The sequence below is a fragment of the Entelurus aequoreus genome, linkage group LG22 (genome assembly GCF_033978785.1).
Source record: "Entelurus aequoreus isolate RoL-2023_Sb linkage group LG22, RoL_Eaeq_v1.1, whole genome shotgun sequence".
Lineage (NCBI taxonomy): Eukaryota > Metazoa > Chordata > Actinopteri > Syngnathiformes > Syngnathidae > Entelurus > Entelurus aequoreus.
This window is the reverse complement of record NC_084752.1, coordinates 4,432,963-4,456,457: the sequence shown is the minus strand read 5'-3', so window position 1 is coordinate 4,456,457 and position 23,495 is coordinate 4,432,963. Positions and strand designations below refer to the sequence as shown.

The 23,495-nt window shown below is 33.0% G+C and overlaps 3 protein-coding genes across 5 annotated transcripts in view; 2 read left to right on the top strand and 1 right to left on the bottom strand.

The window, feature by feature from the left end:
- The first annotated feature begins 25 nt into the window (after positions 1-25).
- On the top strand, positions 26-9,978 carry ucp1 (uncoupling protein 1). The gene is made up of 7 exons (XM_062032772.1): positions 26-185; positions 2,408-2,545; positions 2,603-2,807; positions 6,887-7,084; positions 8,694-8,795; positions 8,925-9,105; positions 9,187-9,978. Exons 2-7 carry the CDS (start codon positions 2,420-2,422, stop codon positions 9,299-9,301), a joined length of 927 nt encoding a protein of 308 aa, XP_061888756.1. The 5' UTR covers positions 26-185; positions 2,408-2,419; the 3' UTR covers positions 9,302-9,978.
- Positions 7,131-21,876, bottom strand: elmod2 (ELMO/CED-12 domain containing 2). Of its 2 annotated transcripts, XR_009823795.1 has the most exons (10): positions 21,717-21,876; positions 19,230-19,379; positions 19,075-19,103; positions 15,057-15,154; positions 14,838-14,967; positions 11,894-12,027; positions 11,650-11,718; positions 11,447-11,580; positions 9,763-9,978; positions 7,131-7,494 (listed from the first exon to the last, which is right to left on the bottom strand). XR_009823795.1 is itself a non-coding variant. In XM_062032773.1 (9 exons), exons 2-9 carry the CDS (start codon positions 19,372-19,374, stop codon positions 9,830-9,832), a joined length of 888 nt encoding a protein of 295 aa, XP_061888757.1. In that variant the 5' UTR covers positions 19,375-19,379; positions 21,717-21,873; the 3' UTR covers positions 7,501-9,829. The 2 variants fall into 2 exon arrangements, 1 of the variants encoding a protein (XP_061888757.1); XM_062032773.1 differs by lacking the exon at positions 7,131-7,494 and having other exon boundaries at positions 7,501-9,978; positions 21,717-21,873.
- Positions 21,373-23,495, top strand: part of gprin3b (GPRIN family member 3b) — a 25,815-nt gene continuing 23,692 nt past the window's right edge. The window contains exon 1 of one of the 2 annotated variants that reach the window (XM_062032770.1): positions 21,373-21,481. The gene's annotated coding sequence lies outside the window, so the exon portion shown is untranslated. The remainder of the gene's footprint in view (positions 21,482-23,495) is intronic. The other variant, XM_062032769.1, reaches the window with a different exon arrangement.

Genomic DNA, 23,495 nt, shown 5'->3' with positions numbered 1-23,495 from the left:
TGAACATTGACTTTCTGACAGTGAATGGACTTTGCTTTGACCGGGGAGAACTACAGTAACGCCTCTCGTGTGTGATAAAGAAGCCGGGCGGCCAGAAAAGATATAAATCCTCAGGACGTCCTTCTTGCTGTTGGGAGACTTTTGATGGATTATTAGTCAGTCCTGCCTGGTGACTGACGGAGCATGTAAGTAACATTTGTTGCTGCAGGCGTGTCCAAAGTGTGGCACTCGGACCATCTGTGGACCGCAGCGGTTTTCCATTGGTCCTTGGCACCTTTTAAAATGTGCAATTTAACAAGAAAACTTTTTCTTTTTTAATTTAAAGTCATTTTACAAGAATTAAGTCATAAAATTACAAAAAACGGTCTTAATTATTTGAAGAAAAATGTCAATTTATTAGCATACGTAAATAATAAAGGCTTGTAAAAGTAGTCCCGTAATAAAGCTGTAATTTTCGGAGGAAATCTTAAGAGAAGCAAAATAGTAATTTCAGGTGGAAAATAGTTTTAATTTTACGAGAATAAAGTATAATGCAGGAAAATATTTATTTTAAAAGCAGTCAGTGAATTTTTTAAAATTGTGAAATTAAAAAAGAAATGAAATTTTTTGGAAATAGTGTTTGTTATTAAAAAAATTATGTAAAAAAAAAAAAAAGTTGTAATATTTTAAGAGTCGAGTGAAAATTTAAAATTGTTATTTTAAAAGGGGGGCGGGTTTAATTTTATAAGCATCAAGTTGCAATATTAAAGACTTTCAAGTTAAAAAAAAAAGTTGCAATTTGGGGAAAAAGTTATAATCTTAAGAGAAAAAAAGTCGGGAATAAAATCATTATTTTGAGGGGGGGAATTTTAGAAGCAAAATGTTGACATTAGAGACAATTTTTAGAATAAAAAGAATAAAATAAAAAGTTTCAATTTTAGGGAAAAAATTTAATATTTCAAGAGAAAAGTCAAAGCATGAGAAAAAAGGTAAATTTACAGGAAATAAAGTCGAGGAGAAAATAGTTATTTGAGGAGAATTTTTTTTAGAAGCATAAAGTTGGAATATAAAACATTTTAAGTGGAATAAAATGAGGAGAAAAAAGTTGCAATTTGGGGAAAAAGTTATAGTCTTAAGAGAAAAAGTCAGGAATAAAATCATTATTTTGAGGGGGGGGAAATAATTTTAGAAGCAAAATGTTGACATATTAAAGACAAGTTTTGGAATAAAAAATTTTTTTTAAAAAAAGTTTACATTTTAGGGAAAAAAATTAATATTTCAAGAGAAAAGTCAAAGCATGAGAAAAAAGGAAGTTTACAGGAAATAAAGTCGAGGAGAAAATAGTTATTTGAGGAGAAACATTTTTAGAAGCATAAAGTTAAGTGGAATAAAATGAGGAGAAAAAAGTTGCAATTTGCAAAAAATTTGATTGGGAAAAGTTTTAATATTTCAAGAATAAAGTGAAAATATTAGGGGGAAAATGTGTCATTTTAAGAGAAAGAAAATTGGGAATAAAACATTATTTTGAGGGATAAAAATAATTTTAAAAGCAAAATGTTGACATATTGCAATTTTAGGGAAAACATTTTATATTTCAAGAGAAAAGTCAAAGCATGAGAAAAAAGGTAAGTTTACAGGAAATAAAGTCGAGGAGAAAATAATTATTTGAGGAGAAACATTTTTAAGAAGCATAAAGTTGGAATATAAAACATTTTAAGTGGAATAAAATGAGGAGAAAAATGTTGCAATTTGGGAAAAATTAGATCGGGAAAAGTTTGAATATTTCAAGAATAAAGTGTAAAATTTTATGGGGAAAAGGTGTCATTTTAAGAGAAAGAAAGTTGGGAATAAAATCATTATTTTGAGGGATAAAATAAAATTTAAAAGCAAAATGTTGACATACTAAAAACAATTTTTAGAATTAAAAAAATGGGGAAAAAAGTTGCATTTTAGGGAAAAAAAATTATATTTCAAGAGAAAAGTCAAAACATGAGAAAAAAGGTTAAGGATAAAATAATTTTAGAAGCATAAAGTTGGAATATTATTTTTTTAAGTGTAATAAAAAGAGAAAGAAAATAAGTTGCAATTTGGGAAAAATTACATTGGGTAAAAGTTTAAGTTTAAGAATTGAGTCAAATTACTACGAGAAAGAAAGTTGAGTGTAAAATCATTATTTGGCAGGGAATACATCATTTTAGAAGCATAAAGTAAAAATATTAAAGACATTCTTTTTTAAATGGAAATAAAATGGGAAAAAAACCAAGTTGCAATTTGGGGACAATCAGAACAGGAAGAAGTTCCAATATCTGAAGAATAAAGTGAAACTATATTGGGAACAAAATGTAAATATGAGAGCGGACCATACAAATAAAATCTAAATATGTATTTATTTATTTCTACCAGCTCATCTTAATGATTTCACATTCAGATTTAGGAAAAGATGGTCGGTCTCAAACCCTCAGACGTCCCGCCTCCTCTCGCCGTGAAGATGGCGAGCGCTGGGGCGGCGGCGTGCATCGCCGACCTCGTCACGTTCCCGCTGGACACGGCCAAAGTCAGACTGCAGGTAAGCGTGCGCGCGTGTTGACTCTGCGTGCTCGTCCTAAAAGACTCTTGACTTCAGGTCCAAGGCGAGAAGGCGGTGGAGGCGACCAAGAACATTCGCTACAGAGGCGTGTTCGGCACCATCAGCACCATGGTCCGCACTGAGGGGCCCAGGTCTTTGTACAACGGCCTGGTGGCGGGTCTGCAGAGGCAGGTGTGCTTCGCCTCCGTTAGGATCGGTCTCTATGACAACGTCAGGGACTTCTACACCGGAGGAGCCCAGAGTAAGCATCCAATTATTTCATCATGTTCATTTTTCTAACTTTCATTTCCATTGATTATTATAAATGTTTTCACTTTTAAGAATGTTCCACTTTTCCCCCCAATATTTAGTATAAAAAAAAGAAAAAAGTAACTTTCTAATTTTCTACATTTCCCCCAAAAATTGTATTTTAATAAAATGTGTTTTCCCTTTTTTGAAAAGTTAATTTATTATTTAATAATAATATAATATATATATATATATACATTATTTAATAATAATATATGTATTTATTTATTTATGAAAGTTTATTCAACTTTTTTTTCCACTTTTTAGAATGTTTTTATCTGTCACTTTTTTTGCAGTGTTTATAACAATTTTTTAGGCCTGTAAAAATGAACGAGTGTGATTAATCACAAAAAATTATCGCATTAATCATGTGCACACTTTTTAATGATGCAATTTATTTAGAGCGTAGAAGCTCTTTTAACTGGACTAACATAGTCAGTGATCAGAAGGATGCATGCGACGACGTGAAATGTTGGGTTTTTTTGTTAAGATAATAGTTATTCTTAATAATCACCAGTGATTATCATGATTAATCCAAATTCCAAAATGTGATTAATCTGATTTAAAAATGGACCATTTGACAGCCCTAATGTTTTTCACTTTTTTCCTATATTTATCATAAAAAATGTTTTACTCTTTAGAATTTTTCCCCCCACATTTTGTCCTATATGTATTGCAATTTATTTTCTTTTTTTAGAATTTATTTTTTACTTTTTCAACAATTTCCCCCCTATATTTATTATAAGAAATGTTTTACTCTTTAGAATTTTTTTTTCACATTTTGTCCTATATTTATTGCAATTTATTTTCTTTTTTTAGAGTTAATTTTTTACTTTTTCAAAATTTTTCCCCCTATATTTTTTATAAAATGTTTTACTCTTTAGAATTTTTTTTTCAGATTTTGTCCTATATTTATTGCAATTTATTTTCTTTTTTTTTAAATTCATTTTTTACTTTTTCATAATTTTTCCCCCTATATTTATTATAAAAAATGTTTTACTCTTTAGAATTTTTTTCCCCACATTTTGTCCTATATGTATTGCAATTTATTTTCTTTTTTTAGAATTTATTTTTTACTTTTTCAACAATTTCCCCCCTATATTTATTATAAGAAATGTTTTACTCTTTAGAATTTTTTTTTCACATCTTGTCCTATATTTATTGCAATTTATTTTCTTTTTTTAGAATTAATTTTTTACTTTTTCAAAATTTTTCCCCCTATATTTATTATAAAATATGTTTTACTCTTTAGAATTTTTTTTTCAGATTTTGTCCTACATTTATTGCAATTTATTTTCTTTTTTTTAAATTCATTTTTTACTTTTTCATAATTTTTCCCCCTATATTTATTATAAAAAATGTTTTACTCTTTAGAATTTTATTTTCACATTTTGTCCTATATTTATTGCAATTTCTTTTCTTTTTTTTAAATTCATTTTTTAGTTTTTCAAAAATGTTCCCCCTATATTTATTATAAAATGTTTTACTCTTTAGAATTTTTTTTTTCAGATTTTGATTTTCACTTTTTTTCTATATTTATTATAAAAAATGTTTTACTCTTTAGAATTTTTTTTTCACATTTTGTCCTATATTTATTGCAATTTATTTTATTTTTTTTTAAATTCATTTTTTACTTTTTCAAAATTTTTCCACCTATATTTATTATAAAAAAGGTTTTACTCTTTAGAATTTTTTTTTCACATTTTGTCCTACATTTATTGAAATTTACTTTCTTTTTTTAGAATTTCTTTTTTACTTTTCCAACAGTTTTCCCCCTATGTTTATTATAAAAAAAAGTTCACTTTTTAAAATGTTTTCTTGTTCACTTTTTCCACTTTTTTTTATCATTATATATTCTAATAAATTATACAAAAAAAAAAAAAAAGTTGTACTTTTTAAGTGCAATGACAATAAAGTTAAATTATATTCCGTTACAAATATGCATTATTGTGTTAAGTTTTTAAATTGTTAATTATTTATAAAGTTGAAAAAATTGACTATCAAATTTAAAGTAATTTATGATCTTTTAACTCATTTGTGAAAATGCAGTTATAAATACTGCAAATGCTCTAATTAGAAGTACTTCCATGAACCTAATTATCGGGTGTGTGTGTTGAACAAAAGCAAAAGACAGACGGGGTCTCTAGTTAGCTCCAACTCAGAAACATTAACACCAGTGGCTGTAGGCAACCTCCTCATGTAGCGGTTGTTTGTTCCAACTCCGCCCGATGGCAGTAACTGCATTACAAGTATCATAAGCATCCAGCAGCTTTATCTACCTCTGCAGGTGTGTACTGTACACTATATGGAAGTATTGTATGTGATTGAAAGTATTATAAATGAATGAAAGTATTGTATGTGAAAGTACTATAAATGATTGAAAGTATTGTATGTGAATGAAAGTATTATAAATGAATAAGAGTATTATACATGAATGAAAGTATTGTATGTGAATGAAAGTATTATAAATGAATGAAAGTATTGTATGTGAAAGTATTATAAATGAAAAAGTATTGTATGTGAAAGTATTATAAATGAAAAAGTATTGTATGTGAAAGTACTATAAATGAATGAAAGTATTGTATATGAAAGTATTGTACATGAATGGAAGTATTGTTTATGAATGGAAGTATTGTATGTGGTTGAAATATTCTATATGAAAGTATTGTAAATTAATGAAAGTATTGTATGTGAAAGTACTATAAATGATTGAAAGTATTGTATGTGAATGAAAGTATTATAAATGAATAAGAGTATTATACATGAATGAAAGTATTGTATGTGAATGAAAGTATTATAAATGAATGAAAGTATTGTATGTGAAAGTATTATAAATGAAAAAGTATTGTATGTGAAAGTATTATAAATGAAAAAGTATTGTATGTGAAAGTACTATAAATGAATGAAAGTATTGTATATGAAAGTATTGTACATGAATGGAAGTATTGTTTATGAATGGAAGTATTGTATGTGGTTGAAATATTCTATATGAAAGTATTGTAAATTAATGAAAGTATTGTACGTGAAAGTATTGTGAATGAATGAAAGTATTGTGATTGAAAGTATTGTATATGAAAGAAAGTATTGTAAGTGGTTGAAATATTCTATATGTAAATATTGTAAATGAATGAAGGTACTGTCTATATGGAAGAAAGTATTGTATGTGATTGAAATATTGTACATAAAAGTATTGTATGTGAATGAAGGTATTGTATAAGATTGAAAGTATTGTATATAATAGTATTGTATGTGAACGAAAGTATTGTATACGGTATAATAGTATTGTATAGGAAAGAATGTATTGTATATGAAAGTATTGTAAATGAATGAAAGTATTGTATGTGATGGAAAGTATTGTATACAAAAGTATTGTAAGTGGTTAAAAGGATTGTAAATGAATAAAAGTATTGTATATGAATGAAAGTATTGTATATAAATGAAAGTATTGGATGTGATGGAAAGTATTGTAAGTGGTTAAAAGGATTGTAAATGAATGAAAGTATTGTATTGTACATGAATGAAAGTATTGTATATGAATGAAAATATTGGATGTGATGGAATGTATTGTATATGAAAGTTTTGTATACGAATGAAAGTATTGTATGTGATGGAAAGTATTGTATATAAATGTATTGTATATGAAAGATATGTATATAAATGTATGTTATATGAATGAAAGTATTGTATGTGATGAAAAGAATGTTTATAAATGTATTGTATATAAATGTATGTTATATGAATGAAAGTATTGTATGTGATGAAAAGAATGTATATAAATGTATTGTATATGAAAGTATTGTATATTAATGAAAGTATTGTATGTGATGGAAAGTATTGCATATAATAGTATTGTATGTGATGGAAAGTATTGCATATAATAGTATTGTATGTGATGGAAAGTATTGCATATAATAGTATTGTATGTGATGGAAAGTATTGCATATAATAGTATTGTATGTGATGGAAAGTATTGCATATAATAGTATTGTATGTGACTGAAAGTATTGCAATAATTGTTGTGTGTTTGCACAGATCCAGGAGTGTTGATGCGTATCCTGGCCGGCTGCACGACGGGCGCCATGGCGGTGTCGTTCGCTCAGCCCACAGACGTGGTGAAAGTGAGGTTCCAAGCGCAGGTGAACTTGGACGGCGTTGCTCGGCGCTACAGCGGCACCATGCAGGCCTACAAACACATCTTCCAAAACGAGGGCCTGCGCGGACTCTGGAAAGGTTCTTTTCTTTTTGTACAACTTTAACATTGTGTTTTGTAGCTGACATGGTTATGATGTTACTTTATTACTGCTACACATTGTTGTGTAAGGAGCACATACTGCATGCCTACATTGAAGTACATACACTCAGTCAAACATACATTGAATGAAAAGGAGAAAGTAGACGGGAGAGAAGTTGTCAAAGGTTTTGCGATCATTTATTTTTCTTGGTTTTGTTCTTGTTATTACAAAGTGAGTAAGTCTCTCATACAGGAAGACTTAGAGGGCAAAACCCACCTGGGAACAATTGTAGTTTTTCTTTATTGTGCACTACAAAAAACATGTATGTAACATTCAATACCACAAATTTGTTTCACTTCTATGATCTGTTGTCAAAGTCTCGAATTGGGACTCGAAATCGGATCCGATCTGATGCAAAAAAAACAACAAAAAAATCGGATCGTGATCGGAGGCCAAAAATGTTACTTGATAGTAAAATCAATTGTACGGAATTAGATAACAATAATTAAAAACAACAATATTTAGGTAAATAAAATAATAAATAGTATTTATGAAAATACATACAGATATTAATAATACAATGTTTTTGTATTACTGAATGTATTACTATATTCTTGTATTCTATTACTAACGTCTCCCTTTTAACGCTTGAAATTTGAATTTTTTAAAAAATGTTTTTGCCCTAGCCCCTACTCATTCATTAACATTAATTAATAATGGAGGGCAGATATTATACGTTTATTCTTTCTGCTCCTTTTCATTCATGATTTATTTTAACATTGTATCAATTATTTATCATTTAATATGAATTCAACACTAGTATTGTATTAATAATAGTTCATCCAAATTTAAAGCATATGTGATCAATTTTAAACACTAAAATTCATATGAATATTAGTGGAAAAAATTTCGGCGATTTGACGCAAATTCATTAGAGGTACCGTATTTTTCGGACTATAAGTCGCAGTTTTTTTTCATAGTTTGGCCGGGGGAGCGACTTATGTGTGAAATTGTTAACACATTACGGTAAAATATCAACTAATATTATTTAGCTCATTGACGTAAGAGACTAGACGTATAAGATTTCATGGGATTTAGTGATTAGGAGTGACAGATTGTTTGGTAAACGTATAGCATGTTCTATATGTTATAGTTATTTGAATGACTCTTACCATAATATGTTACGTTAACATACCAGTTGGTTATTTATGCCTCATATAACGTACACTTATTCAGCCTGTTGTTCACTATTCTTGATTTATTTTAAATTGCCTTTCAAATGTCTATTCTTGGTGTTGGCTTTTATCAAATACATTTCCCCCAAAAATGCGACATATACTCCAGTGCGACTTATATATGTTTTTTTCCTTTTTTATTATGCATTTTCGGCCGGTGCGATTTATACTCCGAAAAATACGGTGTATGAATTCAACATTAGTATTGTATTAATAACAGTTCATCCAAATTTAAAGCATATGTGATCAATTTTAAACACTAAAATTCATATAAATATTTATAAATGAAGAAAACTCAAAACGCAAATTCATTAGAGGTATTTTCCAACATCGGTATTATTATTATTAATTATTATCAAACGTGCTGTGCAGGAACTCTACCCAACATCACAAGAAATGCGCTGGTTAACTGCACAGAGCTGGTGACCTACGACCTCATCAAAGAGGCTATCCTGCGACACAAGCTCATGTCAGGTGAGACACACACACACACACACACACACTCTAACTGATTGGTTAAGGGCCCACACACCCACCCTTCCTCCCTCCAGCTGATACCATAATCGTCTGTACAAAGTGCCGATGATGACGATTTCCCCGCAGACAATCTTCCGTGTCATTTTGTGTCCGCCTTCGGCGCCGGCTTTGTTACCACGGTGATCGCCTCCCCGGTGGACGTGGTAAAAACCAGGTACATGAACTCACCGCCGGGTCAGTACAAGAGCGCCATCAACTGCGCCTGGACCATGATGACCAAAGAGGGGCCTACCGCGTTCTACAAGGGGTGAGCGCTCACTCTTGACTTCTTCCGAATTTGTATACATCCCATAATTGTAACCCCCTTTTTGTATTGTCTTATCGATAGTTTCGTACCATCCTTCCTGAGGCTGGGCTCGTGGAACGTCGTGATGTTCGTCTCCTTTGAGCAAATTAAGCGGGGCATGATGGTCACCAAGAAGAGGTTTGAGGGCTCTAACTGAGCCTGGCGGTGGAGGGAACGCACCGGGTGCTATATTAGGCACACCTGCGGGGGGGGGGGGCGGAGAAGCCATTTTTGTTCCGTCCCTGTGAATTATTTCTAGTGTATAATATTGGATGGCGCAGGTGTGCCCGCCGAAAAACTGCACTTTAACTTTAACAAGACAAACTTCAGGCAGCTGAAGTACTCACGGTGTCACAACATGTTTATAAGCATCCTAAATATATCAGTGTACATATCTGACCTGTGTGCTTCTTCTACGTCAAAGTGTGTTTAATAGTTGAAGTGGCTACATCACGCTTTTAACAACCACAAACAAACAAAAAGCATTAGTCACATTATATCAAAATCCTGAGCTGACCAACTTAAAGTGTTTACGTTATTTGACATTTTTCAACGTGTCTTTGGACCACAATATTAGCCTTGTGGCTGCTGCCTCGTTAAAAGAGCTGAACAACTCACCGCCGCGGCCGCCGTCCTCGCCACGTCTAAACATGGAATGTTTGTGCTTCCTTCTGGGTGTTGCGTATCACATGGATGAGAGCGTGAGAGACACGTCGGGGTCCTTCAGATGCGTCTGGACAACGTTGTGGAATTTTTCCCTGTACTGGTTGAACAACATGATGCTTTCCGGCTCCTCGGCGATCCAGAATTTGTCAAACTCAAACGCCAGGTAGCCTGGAAGAGAAGACAAGAAGCCGTGGGAACTTTGCACTGACCCATAAATATTGCGCTTTATCGATGCCTGTAAGTGTTACTTGAGACTACTTACAACTAGGCCTGCAACTAACAACTAATTTGATAATCGATTAATCAGTCGATTATTACTTCGATTAATAATCTGATAAAAGAGACAAACTACATCAGTGTTTCCCATAAACTGCCAAGATACCTGTGGCGGTGGGGGCGTGGTCACCATGACATCATCGAGTAATTTGCATTATTTACTACAATGATATGATTTTCTCTAAAAAGGTTAAAAAAATGTATACTTACTAATTAATAACAACAGTTTTGTTTTAAACATCCATCCATTTTACAATATAATTACAACACTTTATGTACATATTTATATACAGATTTGAACAATAAGTTATTCACTGAAATATATTTATTAATTGTGGTTCTTACAAAAAATATAAAAGCTAAAATGTCTCTTAAAGCACTGCCCCTTTAATTAGTGCATACTAAATAATTTAACTTTAGCCTACTACTACAACCATATTATTTACCAGCAACATAAAGTGAAACAGAGGCAGAGGTGTCCTGCCACAGTCAGTAACAAATAAACAGTAGTGGTGGTAGATAGACACAGAGCTTCATCAAACATCTGATCCACTGAACAAAGCTCCAAAAATCTTGAACCTACACTTCTCTTTTGTAAAGTAAATCTGAACAGCTAATATGGGCATCTACATCAACTATATGATTTGCCTGAGAAGCTGGACAGGCCAAAAATAAAAAATGTTTAAAAAAAATTTAAAAAATAAAAAAAATAAAAAATTTTTTTGTGGCAGCCTTAATTCTTTCGTGGCGGGCCGCCACAAATAAATGAATGTGTGGGAAACACTGTACATTTCTATCCTTTCCAGTATTTTATTGGAAAAAAACAGCATACTGGCACCATACTTATTTTGATTGTTTCTCAGCTGTTTGTAAATGTTGCAGTTTATAAATAAAGGTTTATTAAAAAAATAAAAAAAGTAGCCTCTGCGCATGCGCATAGCATAGATCCAACGAATCGATGACTAAATGAATCGCCAACTATTTTTATAATCGATTTTAATCGATTAGTTGTTGCAGCCCAACTTACAACCATCTTTTCTAAATAGACTAGCATTTGCTCCCTTGCATTGCCAACCCCCAAAAGAGTGATGTCAGCAATAACACATGAATCTCCACAGGTGTGTGTCGTTTTTCAGTGTCTTCAGTGAGGCACACTCTTAATATGAGTAATTGTTTGATTGCAGTAATTCTATGACAGAGTAAGACTACCCACACGTTTGTCCACACAATGGTGCAGATTTTCTTTCTTCGACCAGGCTGCAGACAGCAGAGGTGCTGTTTATTTTAGTTTTCTGTCTTGTGGAGGGGAGCAAAACCAGAGCTAAGCAACATATGATTGTAGTTGAGGCGATTTGCTTACAATAAAACTGATGAAAGTGTTGTAGCTGAGGTGCGCCAGGCACCGTGTTGTAAAAATGAGCTTTGAGAGCGCCGCTCTTCAGGAGGCTGTAGGCCATCTCAGTCAGGTTGATCCCGACTATGGCGTAGGAGTACCTGGAATACAATTCATCCCATTAGTGTGATATCAGGAGCAGAATATTGATGAGTTTTGTGTGTCCTCACCCCAGTTTAGGATGGTTTGCGTGAGACAATACCATCCGTGCTTCCTCTGTGTAGTTTTGACTGAAAAAACTGACAAAAACAAACAATAAACCACTTGTTTGCTTTGTGTGAGAACAAGCTGTGCCTACTGCTCAAACTTCAATAGTCCATCATGTTGTGTTAGGGTGCATTTCAAAAGAAGATAGTTTTAGATTTGCTTTCAGCTCCGTTATCTTCGATTAGATCTTTGCTATTTAGGACTCACAGGAGGTTAATGAGGCCCAGCATGCCCATTCCTCTGAAGTCCGTCTTGGGGTCGTCCCCTTGGAAGCCGATGTCCCCCCACTGCTTGGTCACTCTGGACTCCAGCTCCACATTCGGCATGAGCAGCTCCCAGAGCTAAGGGCAACACACACTCTTGCCGGTTATACAATGGAACCTCTTAGAGCCTCCAAGTTGTACTTTCCAAGCAGGATTTCAGTGGAAAGAAATGCCTCGTAAACTTGCACAAAACCTTAAAAATTGCAATCATGCATGATGATCAAAAGAACAAGGGATTATATGCATGTTTGGGTGGGGATTTTTTTTTATGTAAGAAGAATTATACAAAAGGCACCATTGTATTATTTTCATATTTAACAGTGGTTAACTCCTTTTTACACTTTTGGGGAAAAAACACCTTTGTCATTAAGATGAAGACTAAGTATATTGTATTTATGTTTTAAATTTAAAAGACTTTGTCATAGCAGCCCACATAAGACGGCACAACATTTAGCCAACCTGGTACCACAACAAAAATAATATGCACGTAATCATTTGAATGGAATAGGATATAAATAGAGTAGGTTATAAATAGCATAGGTTAATAGGAATGGATTACAACTAACACCAGAATATATTGTTATACTGTAGAGCAAATAATACAGGCCAAAAGTTTGGACACACCTTCTCATTTCAATGCGTTTTCTTTATCTTCATGACTATTTACATTGTAGATTGTCACTGAAGGCATCAAAACTATGACACCAGTGAAGTGAAAACCCTTTCAGGTGACTACCTCTTGAAGCTCATCAATAGAATGAAAGGGTGGCTATTTTGAAGAAACTAGAATATAAAACACGTTTTCAGTTATTTCACCTTTTTTGTTAAGTACATAACTCCACATGTGTTCATTCATAGTTTTGATGCCTTCAGTGACAATCTACAATGTAAATAGTCATGAAAATAAAGAAAACACATTGAATATATATGTGTGTGTGTATATATATATATATATATATATATATATATATATATATATATACGGTATATATATATACACACACACATATATATATATACACACAGTATATATATTAGGGCTGCAACTAACAACTAATTTGATAATCGATTAATCTGTCGATTATTATTTTGATTAATCGATTAATAATCGGATAAAAGAGACAAACTACATTTCTGTCCTTTCCAGTATTTTATTGAGAAAAAAAAAACAGCATACTGGCACCATACTTATTTTGATTATTGTTTCTCAGCTGTTTGTAAATGTTGCAGTTTATAAATAAAGGTTTATTAAAAAAAAAAAGAAATACATTTTAAAAAAGTAGCCTCTGCGCATGCGCATAGCATAGATCCAACGAATCGATGACTTAATTAATCACCAACTATTTTGATAATCGATTTTAATCTAATATACACATTTGGCTGTGAATCGATTTTTTTGTGCACCCCATTAAATACTGTTAAAATTATAATTTATGTAACTATAATAATCTAGTAACTTGCACACATATATATATATATATATATATATATATATATGTGTATAAGTATGTATGTATATGTGTACACATGTTTATATGCGTGTATGGGTAAATGTATATATATAATATATATATATATATATATATATATATATATATATATATATATATATATATACACAAAAGTTTGGGGTCACCCAAACAATTTAGTGGAATAGCCTTCATTTCTAAGAACAAGAATAGACTGTCGAGTTTCAGATGAAAGTTCTCTTTTTCTGGCCATTTTGAGCGTTTAATTGACCCCACAAATGTGATGCTCCAGAAAGTCAATCTGCTCAAAGGAAGGTCAGTTTTGTAGCTTCTGTAACGAGCTAAAGTGTTTTCAGATGTGTGAACATGATTGCACAAGGGTTTTCTAATCATCAATTAGCCTTCTGAGCCAATGAGCAAACACATTGTACCATTAGAACACTGGAGTGATAGTTGCTGGAAATGGGCCTCTATACACCTATGTAGATATTGCACCAAAAACCAGACATTTGCAGCTAGAATAGTCATTTACCACATTAGCAATGTATAGAGTGTACTTCTTTAAAGTTAAGACTAGTTTAAAGTTATCTTCATTGAAAAATAAGGACATTTCAAGGTGACCCCAAACTTTTGAACGGTAGTGTGTATATATATATATATATATATACACACACATATACATATATGTGTGTATATACATATATGTGTGTATATACATATATGTGTGTGTATATATGTCAAAATCTCACGGTACGATATCACGATATTAAGCCCACGGTACGATATTATTGTGGTATAATTCCCCCCCAAAAAAGACTTATAAATGTTACTGTGTAAAATTAAGTGGCAAGAATGTTTAGGATAAACACACTTACTGTAATTGAACACAAACATAATGCTCAAATGAATAATATTCATTACTTCAAAAAATATATATAATAATTTAAAAAAAAAAAATATATATATATTATATACATACAGTGTAACAAATAATTGTAATGTAAAACAACGTTCATGTTTGTGTCTTTCAACTTTGTGTACAGTGTACAGTTTGTATTTCAAAATGGTTCTTTTTGCACAATATTGAATATCGAATAGGTGAAACAGAAATTATTCCTATGTTACACCGTCGTTCTTTGTCATTTTTATTGTTTATAAAACTAAATTTTACACTTCGCTGCCAGCACCGGCAGGCGACTTAGTCGGTGAGCAATAATGCGTGTCATTGCTTGTTAATTTACTTTTACTATTTTATGTCAATTACAAATGTTGAAAATGTTATCTGTACAGATAATACAGGTTTTATGATGGCAACAGTTTGACCCTGTAACAGATTACTTCTATAACAATCAGCAGGACTGTAATCAACATTCAGAGGTTTCACTTTGCTGAACAGTTTGTTTGCTAACGTCGTAGTACCTTCAGCAGCATGGCCTCATGTTGTTGGCTGTCCGAGCAGAACACTTCCTTCCTGGTGTCTTCCACGGACATGTACAGGCTTTTGTATCCTGTTATCTGCAGCAGAGATGTATGCAAACTCTCTTTGAACCTGAAAAAAAAAGAGATCGGCTACTTTAAAAAAAAACAACACAATAATATTGGACTCAGCGTTATTTTGAGTAGAGTGTGCAGCTTTACAAGGGATTAATCTGCACTTTCACGCGCTTCTCCTTCATAATTTGGTCCACGCATTGTTCCAATGTCTCCTGGCTGCATTCCAGGGCACCTCTTAGTAGCTGTACAGGAAGAAAAGCATACTGTGTGACAGGGCTGCACGATTAATCGCCATTGAATCGACATGGAAGGTTTAATTAAAGCGATAACGTAACTGCAAGAGGCTGATCATTTATCTTCTCCTCCGTTGTCACTGGCATTTGAGTGACAGCCATGTTTGCCAATCAGACTTGTTGAGCCTCTCACTGTGCATCGCTCTCAGCACCTGAGCGCCTTTCTTTAACAGTAGAACTAACTGAACGCAGTGAGCCCTCTTTTTAGTCATTCACAATCTTTGTCTCGGTGGGCAGAAACCGAACCGCCAGCTTTACACACACACACACACACACACACACACACACACACACACACACACACACACACACACACACACACACACACACACACACACACACACACACACACACACACACACACACACACACACACACACAGAGCCTCCCTACTCGCGAACCGCAGGTGGAAAAGTGCCACAAAGTAACAATAATTAATAGGAAAAAATATGATTACAAAGCCAAATGTCCCGTTGTGGGAATATTTCAGCTTCATATTGGATGGGCAATATGAGCCCATCAACACAGCGTGAATGCCGTGATGGCAATAAACAAAAAGGCAACATCCGACCTCAATTTTCCAACTGAGAAAAAAAAACGTTAAGATGTTCGATATAAGTTACATTTTTGCTTATAGAAATGAGTCCACTTTATTTTTTTGTTTATTTATTTACACTACCGTTCAAAAGTTTGGGGTCACCCAAACAATTTTGTGGAATAGCCTTCATTTCTAAGAACAAGAATAGACTGTCGAGTTTCAGATGAAAGTTCTCTTTTTCTGGCCATTTTGAGCGTTTAATTGACCCCACAAATGTGATGCTCCAGAAACTCAATCTGCTCAAAGGAAGGTCAGTTTTGTAGCTTCTGTAACGAGCTAAACTGTTTTCAGATGTGTAAACATGATTGCACAAGGGTTTTCTAATCATCAATTGGCCCTCTGAGCCATTGAGCAAACACATTGTACCATTAGAACACTGGAGTGATAGTTGCTGGAAATGGGCCTCTATACACCTATGTAGATATTGCACCAAAAACCAGACATTTGCAGCTAGAATAGTCATTTACCACATTAGCAATGTATAGAGTGTATTTCTTTAAAGTTAAGACTAGTTTAAAGTTATCTTCATTGAAAAGTACAGTGCTTTTCCTTCAAAAATAAGGACATTTCAATGTGACCCCAAACTTTTGAACGGTAGTGTATATAGTGTGACACAGTTATTTACCTACCAACTACAGTACAATGGTGGACACTTCTACAGTAATGACAAATAAAAGTTTATATCATTTTAAATGGTTACTTGCATTAGGATTATATATTATGATCACATTACATTACAAACACTGTATAGTTTTGATTGCTTATTTGTTCAGTTTAAGAGCAAGTCTGTCTGCATAAAGCCACCTTAAGTAAATGATTGCATATTATTCTGTGTGGCACCTTGAGACAACAATCTGTTGATTGAAAGTCTAGTGTATTCCTTCACTTGTTATTTTTGTAGTTTTATGCATGTTTGTGTATAAAATATAGAAATCCCAATTAAGTTGTTTCTCAAAATACTGCAGCCCTACTGTGTGATGTAAACCAAGAAAGAAAAGGTGAAATATAAAACCCATACTGCAGGGGTCACCAACCTTTTTGAAACCAAGAGCTACTTCTTGGGTACTGATTAATGCGAAGGGCTACCAGTTTGATACACACTTAAATAAATTGCCAGAAATAGCCAATTTGCTCAATTTACCTTTAACTCTATGTTATGATTAATAATTAATGATATTTACACTTAATTGAACGGTTTAAAAGAGGAGAAAACACGAAAAAAATGACAATTAAATTTTGAAACAAAGTTTATCTTCAATTTCGACTCTTTAAAATTCAAAATTCAACCGAAAAAAAAAAAGACAAAAACTAGCTAATTCGAATCTTTTTGAAAAAATTAAAAAAAGAATTTATGGAACATCATTAGTAATTTTTCCTAATTAAGATTAATTTTAGAATTTGGATGACATGTTTTAAATAGGTTGAAATCCAATCTGCACTTTGTTAGAATATATAACAAATTGGACCAAGCTATATTTCTAACAAAGACAAATCGTTATTTCTTCTAGATTTTCCAGAACAAAAATTTTAAAAGAAATTCAAAAGACTTTGAAATAAGATTTAAATTTGATTCCAAAGATTTTCTAGATTTGCCAGAATAATTTTTTTGCATTTTAATCATAAGTTTGAAGAAATATTTCACAAATATTCTTTGTCGAAAAAACAGAAGCTAAAATGAAGAATTAAATTAAAATTTATTTATTATTCTTTACAATTAAAACTTTTTTTTTTACTTGAACATTGATTTAAATTGTCAGGAAATAAGAGGAAGGAATTTAAAAGGTAAAAAGGTATATGTGTTTAAAAATCCTAAAATAATTAAGGTTGTATTTTTTCTCTAAAATTGTCTTTCTGAAAGTTATAAGAAGCAAAGTAAAAAAAAAAAATGAATTTATTTAAACAAGTGAAGACCAAGTCTTTAACATATTTTCTTGGATTTTCAAATTTTATTTGAGTTTTGTCTCTCTTAGAATTAAAAATGTCGAGCACAGCGAGACCAGCTTGCTAGTAAATAAATAAAATTTAAAAAATAGAGGCAGCTCACGGGTAAGTGCTGCTATTTGAGCTATTTTTAGAACAGGCCAGCGGGCTACTCATCTGGTCCTTACGGGCTACCTGGTGCCCGCGGGCACCGCGTTGGTGACCCCTGCCATACTGTGATTGGGCAAAGCATATCAAGTATAGTAGGTAACAGTACCAGCAGCGTGATGAATTATGGATACAATAAAAAAGTGTGCATGCAGGTGTTTAAAAAAACTTTTAAAAAAGTGGTAAAAACTAAAATCAAGATTTCCTAAATGGTTTAACTATTTTTCATTATTTTAAATTTATTCATTTAATTCAGGTGACGACAAAAAAAGTACAAAGTAGACAACACAGAATAATATTAATATAATGCAAAAGGTAATGTACAGTGTGTAAGCGTGCAACTAATTACATTAAAATGTATTACATATAATATATTAAGAGTACATATATAAATAATACAAAAACAATAGGGAATTGAAAATGCTGATCAGTAATATTTATTACAATAATAAATACACATACATAATCACTAATTTTGTAAATGGTCAAACGTTGGTGCTAAAAAAATCAATTCACATCCAAATCTCAAATTGTATTTATTCCGATTCTAAATCTATTAATTATTTTCTAAAATCTTTTATTTTTTAAATAATACATTTTTTAATAACAAGCTTACTTGCAGCACATTTACGGCATATGTCAGCAACCTTTCATACCCTATTTTGAAAAGGTTTTATTTGAATTACTATACTAAATATTGTAATTTGCGAATATCTGTTTGAATCGAATCGTCGCCCCAAGAATCGGATCGAATTGTGAAGTGCCCAAAGATTCCCATCTCTATCAGTCAGGCACAACATTTCCTGGCAAATGCTTTTTGATTCATGTATTCCTCAATCATTACTATACTGTATATGTAGATGTTATGGCAATACACGATAAAGGGGTACCCAAAGAAGAGTCCTGTGAGCTTATTTACACGCCCCTGTATTCATTTATGGTTTGTGATATTTAGAAAATGAAGACCACGGACCAAGTTTGACAAGACAAGATGTTCCAGATGATAAAAATCAGGATGAAATCTGTTCACAACTGGGACAACTAAGACCTTTGCACCAGTGATAGGTGTGATGGGTTTAAAGGCTCTCGATGCGCCGCATTACGTAAGATAAACTAATAGCAAAACTCTGACCCCATTTCGTAAAAGCCTACTGCCTACCATGAAATGGCACTGGCTGCTTACCTTGCTCTTTGAAGACTCCAGGGAGTATTCTGCAACAGCACAGACACACAAGAAAGTATATATAACAAACAAAACTGACAAAAATCCAGATGAAATGTCGTGTGACAATCATTGGTACTTTAACTTTAACTTAACATTCGGGATGATTTTCTCACCTGTTTTTGTTGTTCTGGTGGCACCCGGTTTGTAGCCCGAGCATATTCTCTGCAGCTCGCACGTGCCTGTGGCCTGCCTAATGAGCCATTTCAGCCAGTACCTGAGGTAGGACGTGTAGACGTACTGCCAGATATATGCTAGCATGTTTCCTAAAAGGGAAAGAGAAGAGACAAGGGGTCACAGTAAAAATAGGTCAATGGTAAATAGGAGGAAGAGATAATAATACATCACATCTACAGGATTATGGACTGTTTTGTGCTTTCCAAGGTAGTCAAAGATGATAAGAGGTTTTTTTTTTATAACAGAATACATTTTTTAAAATAAATTAATTTAAAAAAGTGAAGAATACTGAAAATGATGAAACATATACACTGTAATCAAGAGCACAGCAGTTTTTTTCTATGCATTCAAACATGCTAAAAGATTATAAAATACTAACAGAATGTTGTGTACCGTAAATATATATTTTTAAATATCAATATGTAAAAAAAAAAATATTGCAAAAAAATTCAAATGCAAAACAATAAAAAGTACAGTACATGGTGCTTCTTTTGGTACTCAAATATGCTAAACAAGTTTAAAAAAAATAAATAATTTTTTTATAAATATATACCGTATTGTACCGTCGCAGTTTTTTTCATAGTTTGGGGGTGCGATTTATACTCAGGAGCGACTTATGTGTGAAATTATTAACACATTACGGTAAAATATCAAATAATATTATTGATCTCATTCACGTAAGAGACTAGACGTATAAGATTTCATGGGATTTAGCGATTAGGAGTGACAGATTGTTTGTTTGGTAAACGTATAGCATGTTCTATATGTTATAGTTATTTGAATGACTCTTACCATAATATGTTACGTTAACATACCAGGCACCTTCTCAGTTGGTTATTTATGCCTCATATAACGTACACTTATTCAGCCTGTTGTTCACTATTCTTTATTTATTTTAAATTGCCTTTCAAATGTCTATTCTTGGTGTTGGCTTTTATCAAATACATTTCCCCAAAAAATGCGACTTATTCTCCAGTGCGACTTATATATGTTTTTTCCCTTCTTTATTATGCATTTTCGATCGTTGCGACTTATACCCCGGAGCGATTTATACTCCGAAAAATACGGTATTTGTCGCCATCATGTGGTCAGGGCAGTTAATATATCTTTGAGAAGTGTGTACTTTGTATCAAACTTTATTGACCGGAAGTTCCATAAGCCAAGCAGATACATTTACGGTATATGTTTTAATTGCTGATGCGTTGTAATTTATTTTTAAATGCGCCAGAAAATAACTCGTTTTGTATACTTTTGATGTGTTTCAATGCACAGTAGGGTGTACATTTTTTTCCTGTATAGTATTTCTCCAGCAATGGTCATGTGGTGACATCAATTATGGTATTTTGAGAGCTAATCATTGAAGTCAAATTTCACGCAGGACCTGCCACTGGTTAAACCACATTATGATAGATAAGGGGAGTTCCACAAACCACGTTAAACCCAGATTCCGATCTGACAAAGGTCTAAACTCATTCTCCTTCTATGCCACATCAATATGGAATGCACTCCCAACAGGTGTAAAAGAAAGTGCATCTCTATCCTCCTTCAAAACCGCACTTAAACTTCAACCCTTGACTAACACCCTCCCCCCTTCCACATCCCACCTCCCCGGATTGTAAATAATCAAATGTATTTCTAATGTATATACTTGTTCTTATGCTATCTGAACTCACTATGTCCACTACTTGATGTACATATCCTACCAAGTCAGACCTACACTGTTTCAATGTCCATTTCTCTGATGATGCAATTGTTGACCGAAGTGCTGATATCAACCAAACCCTCCACATCCCACCCCCCGGATGGTAAATAATTCAATGTATATACTCTGATGATTAACTTGTGTGATGACTGCATTATGATGATAGTATATATTTGTACCATGAATTGATTTACGTGGACCCCGACTTAAACAAGTTGAAAAACTTATTCGGGTGTTACCATTTAGCGGTCAATTGTACGGAATATGTACTGAACTGTGCAATCTACTAATAAAAGTTTCAATCAATCAATCAATCAACCAATCAATGCACAGCGAGAAACTTCACAGAAAGTTGGCCCTTCACCCAAAGTACGCATGCGCAGTGAGGCTTGCTAACACGCAGCTGCCACAACAATGGTGATCTTGGACTAGCATCGATGCTAATAAATGCTAGCGTAAACGCAAACGCTGAGCCGACGTCACAGCCGTGTGAGTAAACTATCGTGTTCACTGCACTTTCATGTCGATACATATCCACATCACTACTTGTTAACAACTTTATAAAGGAGCTAACAGCCTTCAGTGACTGATTAATGACAGTGAAACCGTCGTCCAGACAACGGTTTGTCTGTTTGCTACCGGCAGCTAGCTTTGTTCGCTCGTTTTTTCCAAATAAATTGTTCAAAGAGACCTAAATTGTTTTGTTGGTGTGTGTGGTTCTTACCCTTCTTATCCTATTATTAAAACGAAACTGTATCCAATCTTATATTCAGCCACAAGCTGTGTGTAGTCAACGCGGACTGTTAGCAAAACGTCAGCTGGTGTGGCGTTCAGGGCCACGGACGCAAATCGGATTACATTAATTTAATTTGAACAACCTGTATACTTTACCGTGACATTTGCAAGTTTATGTTTTCTCTTTTTGTGTAATGGTGTAATAATTGTCAACATAGGAAAACCGGTTGCCATTTTGAATGAAACAAACAACTAGTGTGTGATGTTGGTCAGTTTACGTGACGTTTGTGAACGTCGCAGACGCTCCTTTTCTTTTTTTTGGTGAGTTGATGTTGCTGCAGCAGCGCCATCTAGTGTCGATATAGAGGAGTGGTTCTTAACCTTGTTGGAGGTACCGAACCCCACCAGTTTCATATGTGCATTCACCGAACCTTTCTTTAGTGAAAAAAAAAAAAAAAATTCAAATTAATGACAAAGTTATATGTTTTTGGTAACACTTTAGTATGGGGAACATATTCTCAGTAACAAAGACTTAATTTAGTGTTGTTTGGACACTAGGGGAACATATTCTAAGTAACAAAGACTTAATTTAGAGTTGTTTGGACACTAGGGGAACATATTCTAAGTAACAAAGACTTCATTTAGAGTTATTTGGTTAGGGCCAGGGTTAGGGTTTTAATAAGGCCATGCCGAATAAGGCATTAATAAGTACTTAATAATGACTAGTTAAGAGCCAATTTCTTACTAATTTGCATGTTGATAAGCAACTAGTTAATGGTGAATATGTTCCCCATACTAAAGTGTTACCATGTTTTTTTACCGGTGCACAAAATGAACCGTGCATGAACATCACCTTGTTCAAAGAACACAACCAACACAGTGCATAAACTCACAACAAATTACACACCTGCAAATCAGTGTGACTTCTGCTGTTGCTGTATCCGTAATACGCTGATAGGGAGAAGTTTTTATTTACACGATGAGTCGGGTGTGTCTTGACCTCCACCGAACCCATAGGGTTCGATCGAACCCAGGTTAAGAACCACTGATATAGATAGAATAGAAAGTACTTTATTGATCCCTGGGGGGGGGGGGGATTCACCACCACAGTTCGCTCACAATAGACAATAAACACTTGGGTATTTTTTTTACATGTGAATAAATATAAATACAGTCTATTATACAGCATTATTCACATGTGAATAATATAAATACTGTCTATTATACAGCATTATTCACATGTGAATAACATAAATACAGTCTATTATACAGCATTATTCACATGTGAATAACATAAATACAGTCTATTATACAGCATTATTCACATGTGAATAACATAAATACAGTCTATTATACAGCATTATTCACATGTGAATAACATAAATACAGTCTATTATACAGCATTATTCACATGTGAATAACATAAATACTGTCTATTATACAGCATTATTCACATGTGAATAATATAAATACAGTCTATTATACAGCATTATTCACATGTGAATAACATAAATACAGTCTATTATACAGCATTATTCACATGTGAATAACATAAATACTGTCTATTATACAGCATTATTCACATGTGAATAATATAAATACAGTCTATTATACAGCATTATTAACATGTGAATAACATAAATACAGTCTATTATACAGCATTATTCACATGTGAATAACATAAATACTGTCTAATATACAGCATTATTCACGTGTGAATAATATAAATACAGTCTATTATACAGCATTATTCACATGTGAATAATAT